This window comes from Haematobia irritans, chromosome 3 (assembly GCF_050003625.1).
Source record: "Haematobia irritans isolate KBUSLIRL chromosome 3, ASM5000362v1, whole genome shotgun sequence".
Classification (NCBI taxonomy): domain Eukaryota; kingdom Metazoa; phylum Arthropoda; class Insecta; order Diptera; family Muscidae; genus Haematobia; species Haematobia irritans.
Genome location: NC_134399.1, coordinates 119804105 through 119827290, shown reverse-complemented (window position 1 = coordinate 119827290; position 23186 = coordinate 119804105). Strand labels below are relative to the sequence as shown.

General features: G+C 33.9%; 1 protein-coding gene across 1 annotated transcript in view; it reads right to left on the bottom strand.

Annotated features, from left to right (window-relative positions):
- Positions 1-23186, bottom strand: part of LOC142230336 (phospholipid-transporting ATPase ABCA3) — a 39664-nt gene that overhangs the window by 7223 nt on the left and 9255 nt on the right. The window contains exons 5-11 of the mRNA XM_075300972.1: positions 22891-23176; positions 18572-19091; positions 15160-15509; positions 14967-15092; positions 11375-11584; positions 11180-11318; positions 2273-2455 (exon numbers count right to left, since the gene is read on the bottom strand). Coding sequence (XP_075157087.1) covers positions 2273-2455; positions 11180-11318; positions 11375-11584; positions 14967-15092; positions 15160-15509; positions 18572-19091; positions 22891-23176 — 1814 coding nt within the window. The remainder of the gene's footprint in view (positions 1-2272; positions 2456-11179; positions 11319-11374; positions 11585-14966; positions 15093-15159; positions 15510-18571; positions 19092-22890; positions 23177-23186) is intronic.

Here is a 23186-nt window from a genome sequence, read left to right as displayed (position 1 = left end):
GTCGGTTGTATTCATCGACAATGGGGTCAAAATAAACTCCGAATATTATCGAAAAAAATGTCATAAATACAATATTAAAGCCCTGGACAGACAAACATTTTAGCCTCAGACCCTGGACAGCCCAATAGGACTCAGAACCATCGAACACAGAAGTATAAGCCCAAATGTTTCAGTGGAGAACAGTCGTCGTTATGGTCTCAGTGGTGGAATTTTAGACCCAAAGATTTCAATGGGGAACTGTTAGCCCAAAGGCTTCCGTGAAAAAGCTGTAAAACTGAAGTATTCCGTAGAGGAATTGAAATCTCGAAGGATTAAGTAGCTTAACTGTATGCTCTATGGTATCCGAGGAAAATATGTATACTGGAAGGTCTCATTGGAGTAGCTGTAGGCTCCAACGTCTCCGTGGAGAAACTGTTAACATGAAAGTCTCAGTGAGGGAAATACAGCGGGGGAATAGTAGACCAAAAAATTTCAGTAGTGGTAAATTAGGTCCGAAGGACCGTGGAAAATCTGTAGACTCAAAGGTCTCATTGGAGTAGCTGTAGGCTCCAACGTCTCCGTGGAGAAACTGTTAACCTGAAAGTCTCAGTAAGGGAAATGCAGCGAAGGAATAGTAGACCAAAAAATTTCAGTAGTGGTACATTAGGTCCGAAGGACTAAGTAATTGTGTGTCGCATGGTATCCGTGAATAAACTGTAAACCTGGAGGATTCCGTAGTCGTACAGAAATTCGAGCTGAAAAGCCGAAGTTTCATTGGTGGATCTGTAGGCACAATGTTCTCGTTGGTGGAACTATAAGCCAGAAGGATTCAGTAGTGGAATCGAAAGTCCGAAGTTCGCATTCGCAAGGAACAATAAGCTCAAAGATCTCAGTGTTAGAACTATAGGTCCGAAGGTCTCCATAGGAAAAGTATAAACCTGAAGAAGTATAAAGCGGAACAAAAAACCCAAAGGACCAGGACCTGTACGCCCAAAGATCTACAACGAAATACTGTAACTCTGAAGAACTCAATAATGGAACTGAACACCCGAAAAAGTCAGTAGTGGAACAGTGGGCCCGAAAACCAACATATCTCAGACCTGGACGCCCAAAGATCTACTACGAAATACTGTAACTCTGAAGAACTCAATAATGGCACTGAACACCCGAAAAACTCAGTAGTGGAACAGTGGGCCCGAAAACCAACATATCTCAGACCTGGAACTGAAAACCCGAATTTTTCAGTGGTGGAATTGTAGGCCTTAAGGTCTCCATGGACAAACTGAAAACCTGTCATTGATAGACCTGTAGGCTCGGTTTCCGTGGAAAAATTGTAAACATTTAGATCTCAGTAGGGGCAATGTAGGGCCGAAAATCTCAGTGGGGCAATAGTAGGCCCAAAAGTTTCAATGGTGGAAGTACATAATTCGTGCCAACTCGAACAAATCTACATGGATTCTAAAATTTGATGTTCTGTACGCCATTTTTTGGCTTTGATTTCCTTGTTTTCTTTTTATACCCCTGCACCCTCATGATGCGAATCCTTGCTTGTTCAGAGTAACAATTGATATGCATTCCAGTAAAATTTGCTAAGAATTTACTTAGATCCAAAAATTTTGACTTTCTTTTGAGGATGTTTTTATTCTAAGAAGCCCTATCGGCTTCTTTCAAATAAAAAACAGTTTTAGGGAATTATCGAGCTTTAAAATAGTCTCTACAAAATTAAAATTATCGAAATTACAGCCTATTCTAATCCTAGCATTTACATTTAGATGCTTCACACTAGGGTGAACCCCCTTCGTACTCAATTGGTAAATAAAAGATGTCTGGTGCATGTCATTTCGACCTCTAAATTATATATAAACCTTACAAATATGCCCAATAGTTGGAAGCAAGGATGTTCAAAGAGCCTCCGAGGTGTAATGGTTATCATGCCCACCAGGCATACAAAGGGCACCGGATTCAATCCCAGTTTCGGCCAAACTTCATAAGTTTTTCAGGGGTGGTTTATCCCCTCCCAGTAATGCTGGTCACATTTCTGAGTTTTTCAAAGATTCTCGAAGTGGTTTCACCGTAATGCAAAATACCATTCGGAATTGACTATAAAAAGGAAGCCACATTGTCATTGAGCTAAATATGGAATCGGGCAATACTCAGTGATAAAAGAGAAGTTCATAACTGTGGTATCGCAGAATAGTCTAAGTGGGCCTAAAGTAGCGGGCTGCCACTATACCTAACCTAAGAAAGTGAAGAGTAGCAATTATGATCACTTTGTTTTCAAGGGATTACTTACCTTTTCAGTGCAAATGATATGGTATCCAAGCGTTTACCGTGTTGCGGGATACGGTATTCAATTTGGTCCGCTACGATTTTATATTTGCGACAATCCCTCATACTCATGTTGGCAATTCGAACTTTTTCACTAATCACTTCATCATCATCACTGGGAAAACAAACCGTACCCATTTCTTTTATTCTGACGGAAAAACAATAATAATAGAAAAACTTTTTAATTGATTGATATGCTACCAGGTATACCGGTATGAAGTGAGCGTCAAGGTACAAAGGTATCGATAGGGAACATTTCTTGTGAACGAGCCCTTATTATACCCTCCACCATAGGATGGGGAGTCATTTGTCATTCCGTTTGTAACACATCGAAATATTGCTCTAAGACCCCATAAAGTATATATATTCTCGGTCGTGGTGAAATTCTGAGTCGATCTGAGCATGTCCGTCCGTCCGTCTGTTGAAATCACGCTAACTTCCGAACGAAACAAGCTATCGACTTGAAACTTGGCACAAGTAGTTGTTATTGATGTAGGTCGGATGGTATTGCAAATGGGCTATATCGGTCCACTTTTAAGTATACCCCCATATAAACGGACCCTCAGATTTGGCTTGCGGTGCCTCTAACAGAAGCATATATCATCCGATCCTGAAATTTGGAACATGCTGTTGGTATATGATCTCTAACAACCATGCAAAAATTGGTCCACATCGGTCCATAATTATATATAGCCCCCATATAAACCGATCCCCAGATTTGGCTTGCGGAGCCTCTAAGAGAAGCAAATTTCATCCGATCCGGCTGAAAGTTGGTACATGGTGTAAGTATATGGTCTCTAATGACCATGCAATTGGACCACATCGGTCCATAATTATATATAGCCCCCATATAAAGCGATCCCCAGATTTGGCTTGCGGAGCCTCTAAGAGAAGCAAATTTCATCCGATCCGGCTGAAAGTTGGTACATGGTGTAAGTATATGGTCTCTAATGACCATGCAATTGGACCACATCGGTCCATAATTATATATAGCCCTCATAAAAACCGATCCCCCGATTTGGCTTGCGGAGCCTCTTAGAAGCGAAAATTTCATCCGATGCGGCTGAAATTTGGTACATGGTGTTGGTATATGTTCTCTAATGATCATGCAAAAATTGGTCCATATCGGTCCATAATTATATATAGCCCCCATATAAATCGATTCCCAGATTTGTCCTCTGGAGCCTCTTGAAGGAGCAAAATTCATCCGATCCGGTTGAAATTTGGAACATGGTGTTAGAATGTGGTCTCTAACAAACACGCAAGAATTGGTCCATATCGGTATTTAATTATATATAGCCCCCATATAAACCGTTCCCCAGATTTGATCTCCGGAGCCTCTTGAAGGAGCAAAATTCATCCGATCCGGTTGAAATTTGCAACGTGGTGTTAGTATAAGGCCGCTAATATCCATGCCAAAATTGGTCCATATCGGTCTATAGTTATATATAGCCGATCCCCAATCACACAAAAATTGGTCGATATCGGTTCATATTCATGGTTGCCACTCGAGCCCAAAATAATCTACCAAAATTTTATTTTTATGAAAAACATTGTCAAAATGTTGTTCCTATAGAAAATTTTGTCAAAATTTTATTTCTATAGAAAATTTTGTCAAAATTTTATTTCTATAGAAAATTTTGTAAAAAATTTATTTCTATAGAAAATTTTTTCCAAATTTTATTTCTATAGAAAATTTTTTCCAAATTTTATTTCTATAGAAATTTTTTTCTATATATCTATATATATCTATATATAATTTTATATATATCTATATATAATTTTACTTCTATAGAAAATGTTGTCAAAATTTTATTTTGTCAAAATATTATTTCTATAGAAACTTTAAACTTAATTATATAGGTATATAATCGGCCTTTTTTAGTTTAAAGGGTGATACGGTCAAAATTTGGTCAATATAAACTTGACGTATTTCTTTAAATTTTGTATTTAAAAAACCTGAACACCCCTCATTTTGAAGGTGTGTGTGTGTGTGTAGAATGTTGCTCCTATTTTGATTTTGGAATTCACTCTTCATTTGTCAAAATGCCGTCTTAGCAAGAAGAGCAGCGTATCAAAATTTTGCTCGCGCATCGCGAAAATCCGAGCTACTCGTACGCAAAGCTGGCAAAATCGCTAAAAGTTGCCAAATCAACCGTTACAAATGTAATTAAAGTGTTTGGGGAACGTTTGTCGACAGCCAGGAAGTATTGATCGGGGGGAAATCGAAAACCGGAAGCCGCTGAGACGACAAAGAGAGTTGCCGGTAGTTTCAAGCGAAACCCTAACCTCTCTCTCCGAGATGCCGCAAATAAGCTGGGTGTATCGTCTACAACCTTGCATCGAGCCAAAAAACGAGCCGGACTATAGACTTACAAGAAGGTAGTGACTCCAAATCGCGGTGATAAACAAAATACGACGGCCAAAGCGCGATCCCGGAGGCTGTACACGACGATGCTGACGAAGTTTGACTGCGTGGTAATGGACGACGAAACCAACGTCAAAGCCGACTACAAGCAGCTTCCGGGACAGGAGTTTCATACGGCAAAAGGAAGGGGAAAGGTAACAGATATTTTCAAGCACATAAAACTGTCAAAGTTCGCAAAGAAATATCTGGTTTGGCAAGCCATCTGTACATGTGGCTTGAAAAGCAGGATTTTCATATCTTCCGGAACTGTCAACCAAGAAATTTACGTGAAAGAGTGTTTGAATAAACGTCTGCTGCCTTTCCTGGAGAAACACGGTTGTTCCGTACTGTTTTGGACGGATTTGGCATCTTGCCATTACGGTAAAAAGGCCAGTGAGTGGTACGCCGCCAACAACGTACAGGTGGTTCCCAAGGACAAGAACCCTCCCAACACGCCAGAGCTCCGCCAAATTGAGAAATACTGGGCTATTGTCAAGCGAAACCTAAAGAAGACCAAAAAAACTGCTAAGGACGAGCAGCAGTTCAAGGCAAACTGGCTTTCTGCGGCGAAGAAGGTGGACAAGGTGGCTGTACAAAATCTGATGGCAGGTGTCAAGCGTGAGGCCCGGCAATTCGGGTTTGGAAAAGCGAAAGCCTAACTGAACATTTTTCCTGAATTTTATACTAATTGAACTTGAGAAAGAAATTTAATTTGATTTTTTAAATAAACGATTTCACCGAATTACACGCGTTTTCCCTTGACCAAATTTTGACCGTATCACCCTTTAATATATACTACGTATGGACTACCTTGTAATTTAGAAGACGGTGTTAGGAAGTTTTAAGATACCTTGCCATCGGCAAGTGTTACCGCAACCCAAGTAATTCGATTGTGGATGACATTCTTCAGTAGAAGTTTCTACGCAATCCATGGTGGAGGGTACATAAGCTTCGGCCTGGCTGAACTTACGGCCGTATATACTTGTTTCGTATTAAAATGTCGAATTCTGTTCCAGAAAGTGAAGATTTGCGGAAAGCATTAATTTTTATACCCACCACCATAGAATGGTTATGGGGGTATAATAAGTTTGTCATTTCGTTTGTAACACATCGAAATATCGATTTTCGACTATATAAAGTATATATATTCTTGACCAGGGAGAAATTCGAAAACGATATAGCCATGTCCGTCTGTCTGTTGTAATCACACTACAGCTTTCAATAATGAAGCTATCGTGCTGAAATTTTGCACAAACTTGTCTTTTGTCTGCAGGCAGGTCAAGTTCGAAGATGGGCTATATCGGTTCAGGTTTTGATATAGACCCCATATAAACCGCCCGCCCGATTTGGGGTCTTGGGCTTATAGATACCGTAGTTTTTATCCAATTTGCACGAAATTTGAAAACCCATATTCATAAAAATTTACTGACAGTTTATCGAATGAATTTGTATGCTAATAGTAGGTTTAAAGTGTACGTTAACTTTTATGAATATGGGGAAAATCTAGAATTATTTTACGACCATAAAGAGGTGCCCCGAAAATGGTGAGTATCGGTCAATGTTTTAATATAGCCCCCATATAGACCGATCTCCCGATATTTCATAATTTTCTTGCAAACTTACAAGAGATGTTAATTATTCCTCTAACACTCAAACAAAAATGGTTCTTATAAATCTAGAATCTGATATAGTCTTCACAGGTAAAATCACTAAATTTATTTTCGGGAAGTGTACGAGTAGAATATCTGTCATCAAACCCCCCTGAAATTTCAAAGGAAACTATAATATTTGAAAGAAAAGTGCTGCAGAGTTGCATCGAATGCTTGTCGAGGCATAAGGTGATCATGTTCTATCAGAAGCAACATATAAAAGATGGTTTCAACGCTTCAGAAATAATGATTTTGATGTAAGAAATGAAGAACTTGGAAGACCACCAAAAAAGTTTGAAGACGCCGAATTGCAAACGATATTGGATGGAGATGACACTTTGAGTCAAAAGCAAATGACAGCAATATTAACCCTTTCACTACCGAAATAAACCTAATGTTAAAAACTTTATTATACCCTCCACCATAGGATGGGGGTATATTAACTTTGTCATTCCGTTTGTAACACATCGAAATATTGCTCTAAGACCCCATAAAGTATATATATTCTGGGTCGTGGTGAAATTCTGAGTCGATCTAAGCATGTCCGTCCGTCCGTCCGTCTGTCCGTCTGTCCGTCCCTCCGTCTGTCCGTCTGTCCGGCTGTCCGTCCGTCTGTGGAAATCACGCTAACTTCCGAACGAAACAAGCTATCGACTTGAAACTTGGCACAAGTAGTTGCTATTGATGTAGGTCGGATGGTATTGAAAATGGGCCATATCGGACCACGTTTACGTATAGCCCCCATATAAACCGATCCCCAAATTTGGCTTGGGGAGCCTCCCGGAGCAGCAAAATTCATCCGATCCGGTTGAAATTTGGTACGTGGTCTTAGTATACGGTCTCTAACAACCATGCAAAAATTGGTCCATATCGGTCCATAATTATATATAGCCCCCATATAAACCGATCCCCAGATTTGACCTCCGGAGCATCTTGGAGGGGCAAAATTCATCCGATCCGATTGAAATTTGGTACCTGATGTAAGTATATGGTCTCTAACAACCATGCAAAATTTGGTCCATATCGGTCCATAATTATATATAGCCCCCATATAAACCGATCCCCAGATTTGACCTCCGGAGACTTTTGGAGGGGCAAAATTCATCCGATCCGGTTGAAATTTGGTACCTGATGTTAGTATACAGCCTCTAACTACCATGCAAAAATTGGTCCATATCGGTCCATAATTATATATAGCTCCCATATAAACCGATCCCCAGATTTGACCACCGGAGCCTCTTGGAGGAGCAAAATTCATCCGATCCGGTTGAAATTTAGTACATGGTCTTAGTATACGGTTTTTAACAACCATGCAAAAATTGGTCCATATCGGTCCATAATTATATATAGCCCCCATATAAACCGATCCCCAGATTTGACCTCCGGAGCCTCTTGGTGGGTCAAAATTCATCCGATCCGGTTGAAATTTGGTACCTGATGTTAGTTTACGGCCTCTAATAACCATGCAAAAATTGGTCCATATCGGTCCATAATTATATATATATCCCCCATATAAACCGATCCCCAGATTTGACCTCCGGAGCCTCTTGGAAGAGCAAAATTCATCCGATCCAGTTGAAATTTGGAACATGGTGTTAGTATATGGTCTCTAACAACCATGCAAAAATTGGTCCATATCGGTCCATAATTATATATAGTTCCCATATAAACCGTCCCCAGATTTGTCGTCCGGAACCTCTTGGAGGAGCAAAAGTCATCCGATACGGTTGAAATTTGGTACATTTTGTCAATATATGGCCTCTAACAGCCATGTAAAAATTGGTCCATATCGGTCTTTAGTTATATATAGCCGATGACTTATTACACAAAAATTGGTCCATATCGCCAAAAATAATCTACCAAAACTTTATTTCCATAGAAAATTTTGTCAAATTTTATTACTATAGAAAGTTTTGTCAAAATTTCATTTCTATAGAAAGTTTTGTCAAAAGTTTATTTCTATACAAATGTTTGTCAAAATTTTATTTCCATAGAAAATTTTGTCAAAATTTTATTTCTATAGAAAATTTTGTAATCTACCAAAACTTTATTTCCATAGAAAATTTTGTCAAATTTTATTACTATAGAAAGTTTTGTTAAAATTTCACTTCTATAGAAAATTTTGTCAAAAGTTTATTTCTATAGAAATGTTGGTCAAAATTTTATTTCTATAGAAAATTTTGTAAAAAATTTATTTCTGTAGAAAATTTTGTCAACATTTTATTTCTATACAAAATTTTGTCAAAATTTTATTTCTATACAAAATTTTGTCAACATTTTATTTCTATAGAAATTTTTGTCAAAATTGTATTGCTATAGAAAATTTTGTCAACATTTTACTTCCATAGAAAATTTTGTCAACATTTTATTTCTATAGAAAATTTTGTCAAGTTTTTATTTCTATAGAAAATTTTGTCAAATTTTTATTTCTATAGAAAATTTTGTCAAAATTTTATTTCTATAGAAATTTTTGTCAAGGTTTCATTTCTATAGAAAATTTTGTCAAAATTTTATTTCTATAGAAAATTTTGTCAAACTAGATTATATACGTATTTAATCGGCCTTTTTTTGTTTAATATATACCCCGTATGGGCTAACTTACAATTTAGAAGACAGTGTTAAAAAGTTTTACGATACCTTGCCATCGGCAAGTGTTATCGCAACCCAAGTAATTCGATTGTGGATGACAGCCTTTAGTAGAAGTTCCTACGCAATCCATGGTGGAGGGTACATAAGATTCGGCCTGGCCGAACTTACGGCCTTTTTACTTGTACTAACAGCATGTATAACAAAAAGTGTCATTTTGAAAACCTACTCAATTACTTCAAGAGCTATATGAGCTTGTTCTGAAAACTTGATTCTTGAATTGTGACCAACTGGCCTTGCGAAAATAAGCGCTATTTGACCTATAATATCCTTCAAAGTGTGAGAAAAAATACAAAAAAAAATCCGAAAAAGTATCAGCTATAATTTTTGTATGAATGTCCATTTACTGGAAACATACAGTAGAAAAATTATCTCAAATTTTCGTATTTTTCGTTTATTGCTAAAGAAGTTTATAAAAATGTATTTTACACCTCACCAATATGGCAAATATTTATAGCTTATTTAGATTAAAGCCTCTACTTTAAAATAACATCGAGAAATAAATCGAAACTAAGTGGGAAAATAGAATTCAGTGTCTTTTTCGAATGTCTTTCAAAGTGGACAATGGTAGTGAAAGGGTTAAATGTTGTACAACAAACAATTTCTGACCGTTTAAAAGCTATGGGAAAGATCCAAAAGTGTGGGAACTGGGTGTCACATGAATTGAATGAAAGACAGATGGAAAACCGAAAAAACACTTGTGAATTTTTGCTTCAAAGACACGAAAGAAAGTCGGTCTTGTATCGGATTGTTACTGGCGATGAAAAATGGATTTATTTAAATATGGCCGAAGGCACGACGGACCTCATCGTTTTTATTCTCTACCATGGGTCCCCCTAAAGAAATGCTCCTTAAGATTCATTTAGGGATGCCAAAATGTGATCCCGCAAGAAAAATTCTACACTTAATTTATTGAGATTAGAATGGGGAAGATGAACTCTCGGCGCTATGAATATGGACCCCATAAAAATTAGCCCCAAAACTTAAATGATGTAGGAATTCAGAAAATTATATGGAAATCAACAACAGCGGTATGAAAATGGACACCGAAATCCAAGTGAAATAGGGTCTCAAATGTGGGGCGAAGCTTAATAACCGTTGAAAATGAGCCAACACTATATGTAACTTAAGAATGAAAATCGATCCCAAATAAAATTAGGGATTATTTTCACATTTGGTTTAACAGGCCAAGTGAAAATCAACTCCCACTGATGTATTAAATTTTGACAAAATTTTCTATAGAAATAAAATTTTGACAAAATTTTCCATAGAAATAAAATTTGGACAACATTTTCTATAGAAATAAAATTTTGAGAAAATTTTCGTATAGAAATAAAATCTTGAGAAAATTTACCATAGAAATAAAATGTTGGAAAAATTTTCTATAGAAGTAAAATTTTCACAAAATTTTCCATAGAAATAAAATTTTGGCAAAATTATCTATAGAAATTAAATTTTGGAATAATTTTCTATAGCAATAGAATTTTGATGAAATTTGTTATAGAAATAAAATTTTGACAAAATTTTTGCCAAACATTTTCTATAGAAATAAAATGTGGACATAATAATGGAATTGTTACTGGTGATGAAAAATGGATTTATTTTAAGAATCCTAAACGGAAAAAATCATGGGTTAATCAGGGACAACCAACAACATCGACTGGAAATCCAGATCGATTCTGCAAGAAGACAATGCTGTGTGTTAGGTGGGACCAGAAAGGTGTGGTGTACCACGAACTCCTAAAACCTGAAGAATGGGCCAGAAGACACGACAAGGTAATTTTGCTCCATGCAAAAGCACCTGCACACAGAGTAAGACCGGTTCAGGATACAATCAAAACACTTGGCTGAGAGCAGCTGGTTTGCTTTAAAAGACGAACAATTTTATTGACGTAGTAATCACAAATTACCAGAAAGGTGGTTAAAATGGACAATGTTTTTACTTTTCCCATTAATAATTAGTGTTTCAGTGTTTAAAAAACGCTCATTTCATACCGGTATACCTTATACGTATACTACAAAAAGTATTATAAACTATATAGAATTAAGTGAATGCAATTTTGTTTAATTTTTTTCACATAATTAAAATCCTTAAATCCAAAAAGGAAAATACAGTGTATTATTTATAATTTATTAATATCAACTTGGTGCGATTAATACTTTATCTCACCTGGGTGTTGTACTATGTAATTTCTCAAGCCGATAGATGTAAATTAAAGCATAAAGCATACTAGAAATTAATCCGGATAGAATCATAAATGAAAGTGAAGGCAATATACCAGGAGATGACCATTTAAAGTAATTCTCTTCTATAAATGAGTAGATATTTGTGTATATTATTATATATTCTTTGGATGGAACTTACCACAGCAATTTGGTATTAAAGAGCACATATTATCCATACCACATCCCTCTACAGATTGACAACGATCCCTACAATATTCTTGCTCTTTATTTTCGGTGTAAATATTGCTAATTCCATCCAATAGGGAAAACGTTGGTGACAGAGAGAGAAAATAATAGAATACTTTGCTATTGTCAGCAACATCCCAATAGAAGATATATGCACATAGTCCTTAAAATATTGTAATATTTTATTAATTTGTTAAAAATGAGCTTTCACTATACAAAAACATTTTCATTAATAAAATGAACATTTTTGTAAATATTTTTAAAATACAAGCAAAATTTCATTATATTTACGAATTTATTTAAATTGCTCAATTTTACTAAAAAAATGTTTACTAGTGTCTAATTTTATACGAAAATCTAAAAAAAATTAAGTAAATATGGCCGAAGGCACGACGGACCGCTTCGTTTTTATTCTCCACCATGGCTCCCCCTAAAGATATGCTCCTTAAGATTCATTTAGGGATGCCAAAATGTGATCCCGCAAGAAAAATTGTACGCTTAATTTATTGAGATTAGAATGGGGAAGATGAACTCTCGGCGCTATGAATATGGACCCCATAAAAATTAGCCCCAAAACTTAAATGAAGTAGGAATTCAGAAAATTATATGGAAATCAACAACAGCGGTATGAAAATGGGGCCACAAATGTATGGCGATGCTTCATAACGCATGAAAATGAGCCGACACTAAATGTAACTGAAGAATGAAAATCGATCCCAGAATAAAATTAGGGATTATTTTCACATTTGGTTTAACAGGCCATGTGAAAATCAACTCCCACTGATGGATTAAATTTTGACAAAGTTTTTTATAGAAATAAAATTTGGACAACATTTTCTATAAAAATAAAATTTTGAGAAAATTTACCATGGAAATAAAATCTTGGCAAAATTTTCTATAGAAATAAAATTTTGAGAAAATTTTCTATAGAAATAAACTTTTGACAAAATTTTCTATAGAAATAAAATTTTGGCAAAATTTCGTATAGAAGTAAAATTTTGACAAAATTTACCATAGAAATAAAATTTTGGCAAAATTATCTATATTTTTTTTGTTTTGTTATTGTTGGTTTTGTTCTTTAAGCTTTGTTGTTGTTTTCTATTGCAGCTTAAAACCATACATTGACTAAACTACAAGTGTAGCTTAACCAACAGAGGAAAAGAATGTTTGTCAAATTTATTTGGGCAAAGCCCTATAGACTGCAAGATGGTTGGATGGACGCACGTTTCGGAATTACCACATTCCTCATCAGCATCCTCTACTTGCAGCAAAACTATCAACCAATTATCAGAATAAATTCAGGCAGTTTATTAAACCCAACAAAAACCACACTTGAACCCTCCGAAAAAAGGTTTTACATTGATAGCCGGCTTATGCCGAAATAAATTCGAAACAAACATATCTCTTTTCCTATGCCACTGTCAAATCATCGATTTGAATTCACATGGCTGGGTTTATTTTGAGTGTGCCTCCTCTTCTTTTTCCAAAACAAATGGAAGTAGGGGATGCTGATGAGGAATGTGGTAATTCCGAAACGTGCGTCCATCCAACCATCTTGCAGTCTATAGGGCTTTGCCCAAATAAATTTGACAAACATTCTTTTCCTCTGTTGGTTAAGCTACACTTGTAGTTTAGTCAATGTATGGTTTTAAGCTGCAATAAAAAACAACAACAAAATTATCTATAGAAATTAAATTTTGGCATAATTTGCTATAGCAATAAAATTTTGACAAATTTTTTTATGGAAATAAAATTTTGACAAAATTTTTGCCAAACATTTTCTATAGAAAAAATGTGGACATAATTTTCTGTGGAAATAAATTTTTTTTCCGTAGAAATAAAATTCTGAAAACATTTTCAGTAGAAATAAAATTTTGCCAAAATTTTGCATGGAAATAAAATTTCGACAAAATTTTGTATAAAAATAAAATTTTGCCAAAATTTTCTATAGAAAACTTTTCTATAAAGTTTTTGACAATATTTTCTATAGAAATAAAATTTTGACAAAATGTTCTATAGAAATAAAATGTTGACAAAATTTTCCCAAAAAAGAAATTTGAGTTTATTTTCCTTTGAAATATTAGGGTTTATTTTCATAATATCCCCAAAAAACATACAAACCCCATCCACGTACGTGGAATTTTTCGGGGTCGATTTTTCGGGGGCGTTTTACACATAGCGTGACCAGTGTTACCAGAAATTACGATTTATGGTCGATTTGATGATTTTTAGAGGCAAAACTTTATAATGACAAGTTGGCAATTTTTGCCCCTAAAATGAAGATTTTTAAAATACAAGACTTTCAGTATATTTCGTTAAGAGATTTAGCGGGACTATAATAGGGGCTCAACGAGAGCCACAAACCCTATTTGAAATAGGACCCCAATAAATTATATGGAAAACAACAATACCAAATTTGTTATACTTTTTGAGGTGTAACTTGTGTTTTTTGGGCCATTTGCATTATGAAAATAAACTCTGACATTTCAAATGACAATTACCCCAATTTGGCCGCGTGAATATGGGTCCCATGAAAGTAGTACTCCAACAAATTATATGGAAAATAACAATACCAAATTTGTATGCTTTGGACCCATTATGAAAATAAACCCTAATATTTCAAATGAAAATGAACCCCAAATTCCTTTTTGGTACTGGTACAGCTTAAAAAGTGGGCTGTCGCGATTCCAAAGTGACCAGCCTTCGTTCATTTTCATGCAGTCGTTTAAATCAAAAGTCACAATGAGCCCCAGTTCTGATCTGGATTCGATTTTCATGGTTTAGTTATATTTAGGGCATTGATTCATTTGGATTTTGGGGCTCACTTTCCTGGGACCTATTTTCATATCCGTCCAAATTTAGTTCAAAGTGGGCTAAAGCGATGGCAAATTGATAAAATTAGACAGCCTTTGACTGACATCTCAAATTTCTGCTATTACTATAGTCCAAAGTGGGCCTTCTGTTGGAGTCGTTTAAATCAACAGTTGTTTTTTTGGGTCGGTTTTAATGCTTCAGTTACATTTTGTTGGGTCTTATTTTCATGGGGTTCATATTCATTATGAGGCGTCGTTCCACTTTTGGGGCTCTGTTTCATTTGGGTTTTGGGGCTCATTTTCCTGGGTCCATTTTCTTACTGCCAAATCCTTCGTATTCGGTTATAAAACAAAACAAAAAAATAAATGTACTAGGAAAACAATATGGAATCGTAACCCCATATGCACAGAAGGTCCTCTAAGATGCAACTTGAAGAAAGAAAAGAAATTATCAATATTGACTCTCAGAGAAGGTGAACTTATTTGTGCTTTGTGCTAAATATAAGAGTATTTATGTATAGAATAACTAGCTCTAGTTGAGCAATCCAATCCGTAATAATACTTGTATTTTTTAACATTTTTTTTTCAAAAATATTTAATCTCACTGAGTGTGATTCGTCGTAAGGCCTTGGTCATAAGATCTCTTATCCCTTATATTATAGCATAGAGGGCCTGCTTCCGCTACTTCAAATCTCTGGGAACATAATAGCAATTTGCGGAACATATACCTACCGATAGTAAATTGCACAACAATTGCTATTAAAAAAGCTCGATATTCCGAATTAGGCATAAATAAGGATAGCAAATAAATGAAACACAAAGCTGAAATACCATAAACATTCATCAACAGCAAAGTCACTAAAAATAATTTTCAGAATTATTTATATTATCCAGATATTGTTTAAATTTCCAAATAAATACATACATAACTTTGCAGTGGTTCCAAAACCTTCAATTGTTGAAACAACCATTACCAGAAAATAAATAACGGAAAATGCAAAGAATGTTCCAAAATCCCATAGAATTCCAATTAACCAATACATTGACATGCGTAGACCGGCAATTCGTTGAAGAGTTAGAAAATTACTATAACGTTCCTCAACCAGGCCAATAATGAAACAGGACATTGTAATGGGCATTACAATGCCAATGGTGAGGGGTAAACGTAGATGAGAGATTTGATTATCAGCCAAATTGATTTTAACATGTAAAGGAATTGTTATGGGCTTATTGATAATTGTCGTTAATATTTGAGGTTTATCAGGATACAGCTCACTGTAAAAAGAGAAAGAGAATTGTAATACAGTTTTTTTTTCAACAAGCAAAAGACACACAGATCCAAATAGTTTAACCATCCCTTAAGAATGTTGGTTTCCTTAAATAAAAATATATTTTAGGAAGCCTTCTAGCTTTAAATCTAGGCTCTCTCATTTAGGAATTTAGGCGACTACACTTGCCCGATCTTAGTTCACTTAAAACTACTACCAGGTCTGCCGGGACAGGTTTCTTTCCTCCATTGTTATGGGCGGTGATTGAAAACAAAGACCACACAAAAAAATTCTGATTCAATCACGAAATTAATTGATCCAATTAATTTTTAATTGAAATGTCTTCAATCACAGAAATGATAAAAAATTAATTGAAGGTCATTTAAAAAGTTAACTGATCCAATTAAAAAATTAATTGATACTATTATTTTTGTGATGGATTTTGGTTTCAATTAAAAAATTTGTTGAATCAATTAACTTTTTAATTGAATATTTTTTAAAATTCAATTAAAATTTTAATTGGAAAAATTTTCTTGAAATTTTTTTGTGTGCAGAATTAAACTGGTAGCTTCTCACCTCTTCAGCTACAGTTTCCTTATGAATCCTGTTCAGACCTACCTGGTATGCTGCCTAGTGTCTCTTTTATAACACTGATCTCGAGCACTAGGAGTTGGGGATCAACCCTTACATTTCTGGGTGGTGATTATCTATCCACAAGATGATTTGAATTGTTAGTGTGATAACAACCCACAAGTCAACAAGATTTCTTTTTCCGCACTCCAAGTGCAGCGGAGCTTAACACAAATTGCAGTGGCATGGGCTGACGACTTGAGAAGGCTGGCGATTGTAACCCCGAGAATCTTGGGTAGTTGGTAGTCGGAATTTTTTTACCATGGCATTCAACTGCCTGCGTACTTATGCCGTCCATGTAGTGAATAGTGCGGCTGAGAATGTTGTGAATAGTGCGGCTGAGAATGTTGTGGTTGCTGATAAGGCCAGCAAGGTAGATGTTTAACCACTGGCAGATGTCATCAACAATAGGCCCGAATGCCATGATCAAGAATTTAACGTTTGGTAAGGACGTGTTTTCGATGTCCTCGAACAGTCTAGCATAGCTGAGCAGGACCTAGGTCATACGACACGAGGACTGTCTTGTAAATATATGTATTTCACTTGTATAAAACTTTTTTTCATGTCTTTAAAGTAAGCAATAAATAATTATACCCTTCACCACTACTGTGGTACAGGGTATAATAAGTTTGTGCATTTGTATGTAACGCCAAGAAATAGTGGTCATAGACCCATCTTTTAGTATACCGATCGGCTTAGAATTAAATTCTGAGTCGATTTAGCGATGTCCGACTGTCTGTCTGTCCGTCAGTCTGTCTGTATATGTAATTTTGAGCACAAAGTACAGCTCGTAATTTAAGTCCGATCGTCCTCAAATTTGGCATATGGCCGTTTCTTGGGACAGAGACAATCGCTATTGGTTTTGGAAAAAATCGGTTCAGATTTAGATGTAGCTGCCATATATATTTATCCCCGATTTGGTCATAAGTAGCGTGTTTATCAACCGATTTTCTTGAAATACCGTACATCCAAATATTTTATGAATCACGAAAATCTTGCAAAATATCAGCCAAATCGGTTCAGATTCAGATATAGCTCCCATATACATCTTTCGTCCGATTTAGACTCATATGACCACAGAGGCCAAAGTTTACTACCGATGTTCGTGAAATTTTGCACAGAGGGTAGAATTGACATTCTACCAATGCTTGGTAAATTTGATTGAAATCGGTTCAAATTTAGATATAGCTCCCTTATATATCTTTCGTCCGATTTGAACTTATATGGCCACAAAAGCCAGAGTTTTGCCGTGATTTGCTTCAAATTTTGCACAAGGGGTACGTTTATTAGTATCGTTAAGTGTGTCAAATTTTATTAAAATCGGTTCAGATTTAGATATAGCTCACATATATATCTTTCGTCCGATTTGGACGTATATGGTCTCAAAAGCCAGAGTTTTGCCCAGTTAATTGATAAACACGCTAACTATGACCAAATCGGGGATAAATATATATGGCAGCTACATCTAAATCTGAACCGATTTTTTCCAAAACCAATAGCGATTGTCTCTGTCCCAAGAAACAGCCATATGCCAAATTTGAGGACGATCGGACTTAAATTACGAGCTGTACTTTGTGCACAAAATTACATATACAGACAGACGGACGGTCAGACAGACGGACATCGCTAAATCGACTCAGAATTTAATTCTAAGCCGATCGGTATACTAAAAGATGGGTCTATGACCACTATTTCGTGGCGTTACATACAAATGCACAAACTTAATATACCCTGTACCACAGTAGTGGTGAAGGGTATAAAAATTGTCTCCTTCCTTCCAGGAAATGTGAAGTAGTTGAGATGGTAACACAAATTTTGGCCTACAAAGGGGTGAAGGGTATAATATAGTCGGCCCCGCCCGACTTTAGACTTTACTTACTTGTTATAATAAGGAAAAGTTTTTCACATTTGGCCAAATTTGACAAAAATCAGATAATTTCTATGAATTAAAAGTTAAATCTACTATAGAAACTTTCATTTGACTGACTAAGAGGGTGAAAAATCAAATATTTTACAAAATTTGACAAAATTTTCTATGGAAATAAAATTTTGACAAAATTTTCTATAGAAATAAAATGTTGACAAATATTTCTATAGAAATAACATTTTGACAAAATTTTCTATAGATATAAAAATTTGCCAAAATATTTGGTAGAAATGAAAAATCTTACAAAATTTTCTAAAGAAATAAAATTTTTATCATTCGTTTTGTTTTGTTATTGTTGGTTTTGTTCTTTAAGCATTGTTGTTTTTTGATTTCAGCTTAAAACCATGCATTGACTAAACTACTAGTGTAGCTTAACCAACAGAGGAAAATAATGTTTGTTTATTTGGGCAAAGCCCTATAGACTGCAAGATAGTTGGAAATAAAATTTTGGCAAATTTTCTATAGCAATAAAATTTTGACAAAATTTTCTATATAGAAATAAATACAATTACCTTAAGATTAAATTATGAGCCAAATTCAAAGATAACACAGCCGTATGAAATATTCTCTCATTTATCCAAAGCGCCATATGTTTACCTTTCTCCAGAATTTCCACAGCTCCCAATTTATCATAGATTCCCATATCATCTAATATGTCTAGTTTGTATGTCTGTTTACCACATTCAAAATGTTTGAATAGGAACAATTTTGGTTTATTATTTAATTTTGTTTGATATTGAGCTGATAATGTTTCAATGATCTCAACGAAGGAACAGTTACGAAAGTCATCCAGTAAACCCCGACTTGTGGCATTAATCGATAGACCCAAATGTATTCCCTTATTATGTGCACTTGGAATACGAATACGTTTTGTCATTTCATTGATAAATAAAATCAAAAGAAAAACACCAAATATCATTACAATGGGAATCACATTCGGGGCTTGATGGATCATTTTCTTGAAGAGCATGGCATTAATTTGTTGTCGGTTGATATCCAGTTTTCCTCTTTTTGGAATTTTGAAATTTTTATCTGAAATTATATAGAAATATGTAGTTGTTTACTAAATAAGATAATTTTTATCATCGAGAGAGAGAGAGTGTGTGTCATGGGCTCATTTTCAGACTCTGTCTCATTTTGGTCTAATGATACAAAAATTTATCCAAAAAAGTTTAATTTTTAAATTTGGCCGATTATTATTCATTTTTATCAAAATGGTAATTTTCTCAAATTTTATATAGAAATAAAATTTTAACAAAATTTTCTATAGAAATAAAATTTTGACAAAATTTTCAATGGAAATAACATTTTGACAAAATTTTCTATAGAAAGGAAATTTTAACAAAATTTTCTGTTAATTTATTAATTTTCTCACAATGGACTGAATAGTCTAAGTGAGCCTGAAACTAAAGCGGGCTGCCACTTTAACCTTAATTTTCTATATAAATAAAATTTCGACAAAATTTCCTACAATACTAATAATAATGTTCTATATAAATAAAAATTTGACAAAATTGTCTATAGAAATACAATTTTTACAAAATTTCTAAAAGAAATAAAATTTTCTATAGAAATAAAATTTTGACTAAATTTTCTATAGAATAACATTTTGACAAAAATTGTTATAGAAATAAAATTTTGACAAAATTTTCTATAGAAATAAAATTTTGACAAAATTTTCTATTGAAATAAAATGTTGACAAGATTTTCTATTGAAATAAAATGTTACAAAATTTTCTATAAAAATAAAATTTTGACAACATTATCTATAGAAATAAAATTTTGACAAAATTTTCTATAGAAATAATATTTTAGCAAAATTTTCATATATGAAAAAATAAAATTTTGTCAAAATTTTTTATAGAAATTTTTTAAGAACAAATTTTTGATAACATTTTCTATATAAATAAACTTTTTCAAAAATTGTCTATAGAAATAAAATTTTTAAACAAGTATATACGGCCGTAAGTTCGGCCAGGCCGAATCTTATGTACCCTCCACCATGTATTGCGTAGAAACTTCTACGAAAGTCTGTCATCCACAAATTTCAACTCACTCGGATGAAATTTGCCCCTCCAAGAGGCTCCAAAACCAAATCTCGGGATCGGTTTATATGGGAGCTATAGATGATTATGGACTGATATGGACCACTTTTGGCATGGTTGTTAAATATCATATGCTACCACCTCGTACCAAATTTCAACCAGATCGGATGAATTTTGCTTCTCCAAAAGGCACAGGAGGTCAAATCTGGCGATCGGTTTATATGGGAGCTATATATAATTATGGACTGATAGGAACCAATTCCTGTATGGTTGTTGGATACCATATACTAACATCACGTAACAAATTTAAACCGAATGGGAAGAATTTTGCTCTTCCAAGGTGCTCCGAGGGTCAATTCTGGGGATCGGTTTATATGGGGCCTATATATAATTATGGACCGATATCGACCAATTTTTGCATGGCTGTTTGAGGCCATAAATTAACATCGAGTACCAAATTTCAACTGAATCAGATGAATTTTGGTCTTCCAAGAGGCTCCGGAGGTCAAATCTGGTGATCAGTTTATATGGGGGCTATATATAATTATGGACCGATAAGGACCAATTTTTGCATGGTCATTAGAGACCATATACTAACATCATGTACCAAATTTCAGCCGGATCGGATGAAATTTGTTTCTCTTAGAGGCTCTGCAAGCCAAATCGGGGGATCGGTTTATATGGGGGCTATATATAATTATGGACCGATATGGACCAATTTTTGCATGGTCATTAGAGACCATATACTAATATCATGCACCAAATTTCAGCCGGATCGGATGAAATTCGTTTCTCTTAGAGGCTCTGCAAGCCAAATCGGGGGATCGGTTTATATGGAGCCTATATATAATTATGGACCGATATGGACCAATTTGTGCATGGTTGTTAGAGACCATATACTAACACCATGTACCGAATTTCAGCCGGATCGGATGAAATTAGTTTCTCTTAGAGGCTCTGCAAGCCAAATTTGGGGGTCCGTTTATATGGGGGCTATACGTAAAAGTGGACCGATATGGCCCAGTTGCAATACCATCCGACCTACATCAATAACAACTACTTGTGCCAAGTTTCAAGTTGATAGTTTGTTTCGTTCGAAAGTTAGCGTGATTTCAACAGACGGACGGAAATGCTCAGATCGACTCAGAATTTCACCACGACCCAGAATATATATGCTTTATGGGGTCTTAGAGCAATATTTCGATGTGTTACAAACGGAATGGCAAAATTAATATACCCCCATCCTATGGTGGAGGGTATAAAAATTTTCTATAGAAATAAAATTTTGACAAATTTTTTTATAGAAATAAAATTTTGACAAAATTTTCTATGAAAATAAAATTTTGACAAAATTTTCTATAGAAATAAAATGTTGACAAAATTTTCTATAAAAATAAAATTTTGACAAAATTTTCTATAGAAATAAAATTTTGGCAAAAATTTTTGTAGAAATGACATTTTCGCAAAATTTTCTATAGAAATAATATTTTGAAAAAATTTTCTATAGAAAAAAAAAATTTGATAAAATTTTCTATAGAAATAAAATTTTTCAAAAATTTTCTATATATATAATAAAATTTTGACAAATTTTTTTATAGGAATAAAATTTTGACAAAATTTTCTATGGAAATAAAATTTTGACAAAATTTCCTATAGAAATAAAATTTTGACATAATTTTCTATTGAAATGGAAATTTGGCAAAATTTTCTACAGAAATATAATTCTAACAAAATTTTCTATAGAAATAAAATTTTCTATAAAGTGGCAGTCCGATTAAGTTTCAGGCTCACTTAGAGTATTCAGTCCATTGTGATAGTAGAAATAAAATTTTGACAAAATTTTCTGTAGAATTAAAATTTTGACAAAATTTTCTGTAGAATTAAAATTTTGACAAAATTTTATGTAGAATTAAAATTTTGACAAAATTTTCTATAGAAATAAAATTTTGACAAAATTTTCTATAGAAATAAAATTTTGACCAAATTTTCTATTAACTAAATGTAAATAAGAAAATCATTGGTGTCAAATCATGACCATTTTAACCACACAGTAGTTCATTCTTACTATTTTTGGAAATCGAACGAACAGTTTCATTCGTTTTAGTTAATTCATTCGTTTCAGTTACTCGCTTTTAGTTCATAAAATGTTTGAGACATACTTAAAAAAACGAAAATTTCATTGGACTGTGGAAAGTCTCGCAAAAAGTAATAAAATTGAACTACAAACCAATAATTTTTTTTGCAATAAAAATAAGTTAAATTTGACGTTAGTTTAACTACGGAAATTTTTTTTCTGTGTATATCAATAAAATTTTGACAAAATTTTCTATAGAAATAAAATTTTTACAAAATATCCAAAAGAAATAAAATTTTCTATAGAATAAAATTTTGACAAAAAATTTTTATAGAAATAAAATTTTGACAAAATTTTCTATAGAAATAAAATTTTGACAAAATTTTCTATAGAAATAAAAATTTGACAAAATTTTCTATAGAAATAAAATGTTGACAAAATTTTCTATAGAAATAAAATTTTGGCAAAAATTTCTATAGAAATAAAATTTTGGCAAAAATTTCTATAGAAATAAAATTTTGGCAAAAATTTGTAAAGAAATAAAATTTAAAATAAAATCTGTTGAAATAAAATTTTGACAAAATTAGCTATGGAAATAAAATTTTTGACAACATTTTCTATAGAAATAATATTTTAGCAAAATATTTTAGACAAAATTTTCTATAAAAAAATTAAATTTTTTATAGAAATAAAATTCTCTCTGAGATTTTACCATTCACTCTAATTTCAGAAACCATAGTATTTGAGGTTACTCCCAATCCCAATGTCATATACACTTCACTTAGTTGACTTCCTGTCATTCGTATGTGTTGAATTCCTAAAGATATTGATAGTTTTTCTAAATGAATTAACATTCGTTGGAATGCATCCTTTCTGTTCGATGGTAGCTTATATATCAATTGATCTCCAATTTCTTTATTTGGTTCAATATTGGGAATATATTGATTTATTAATTCAGTTATTGGTTTCGCAGAGGTATTTGGATCCTTTAGAACAATCTGAAAATGG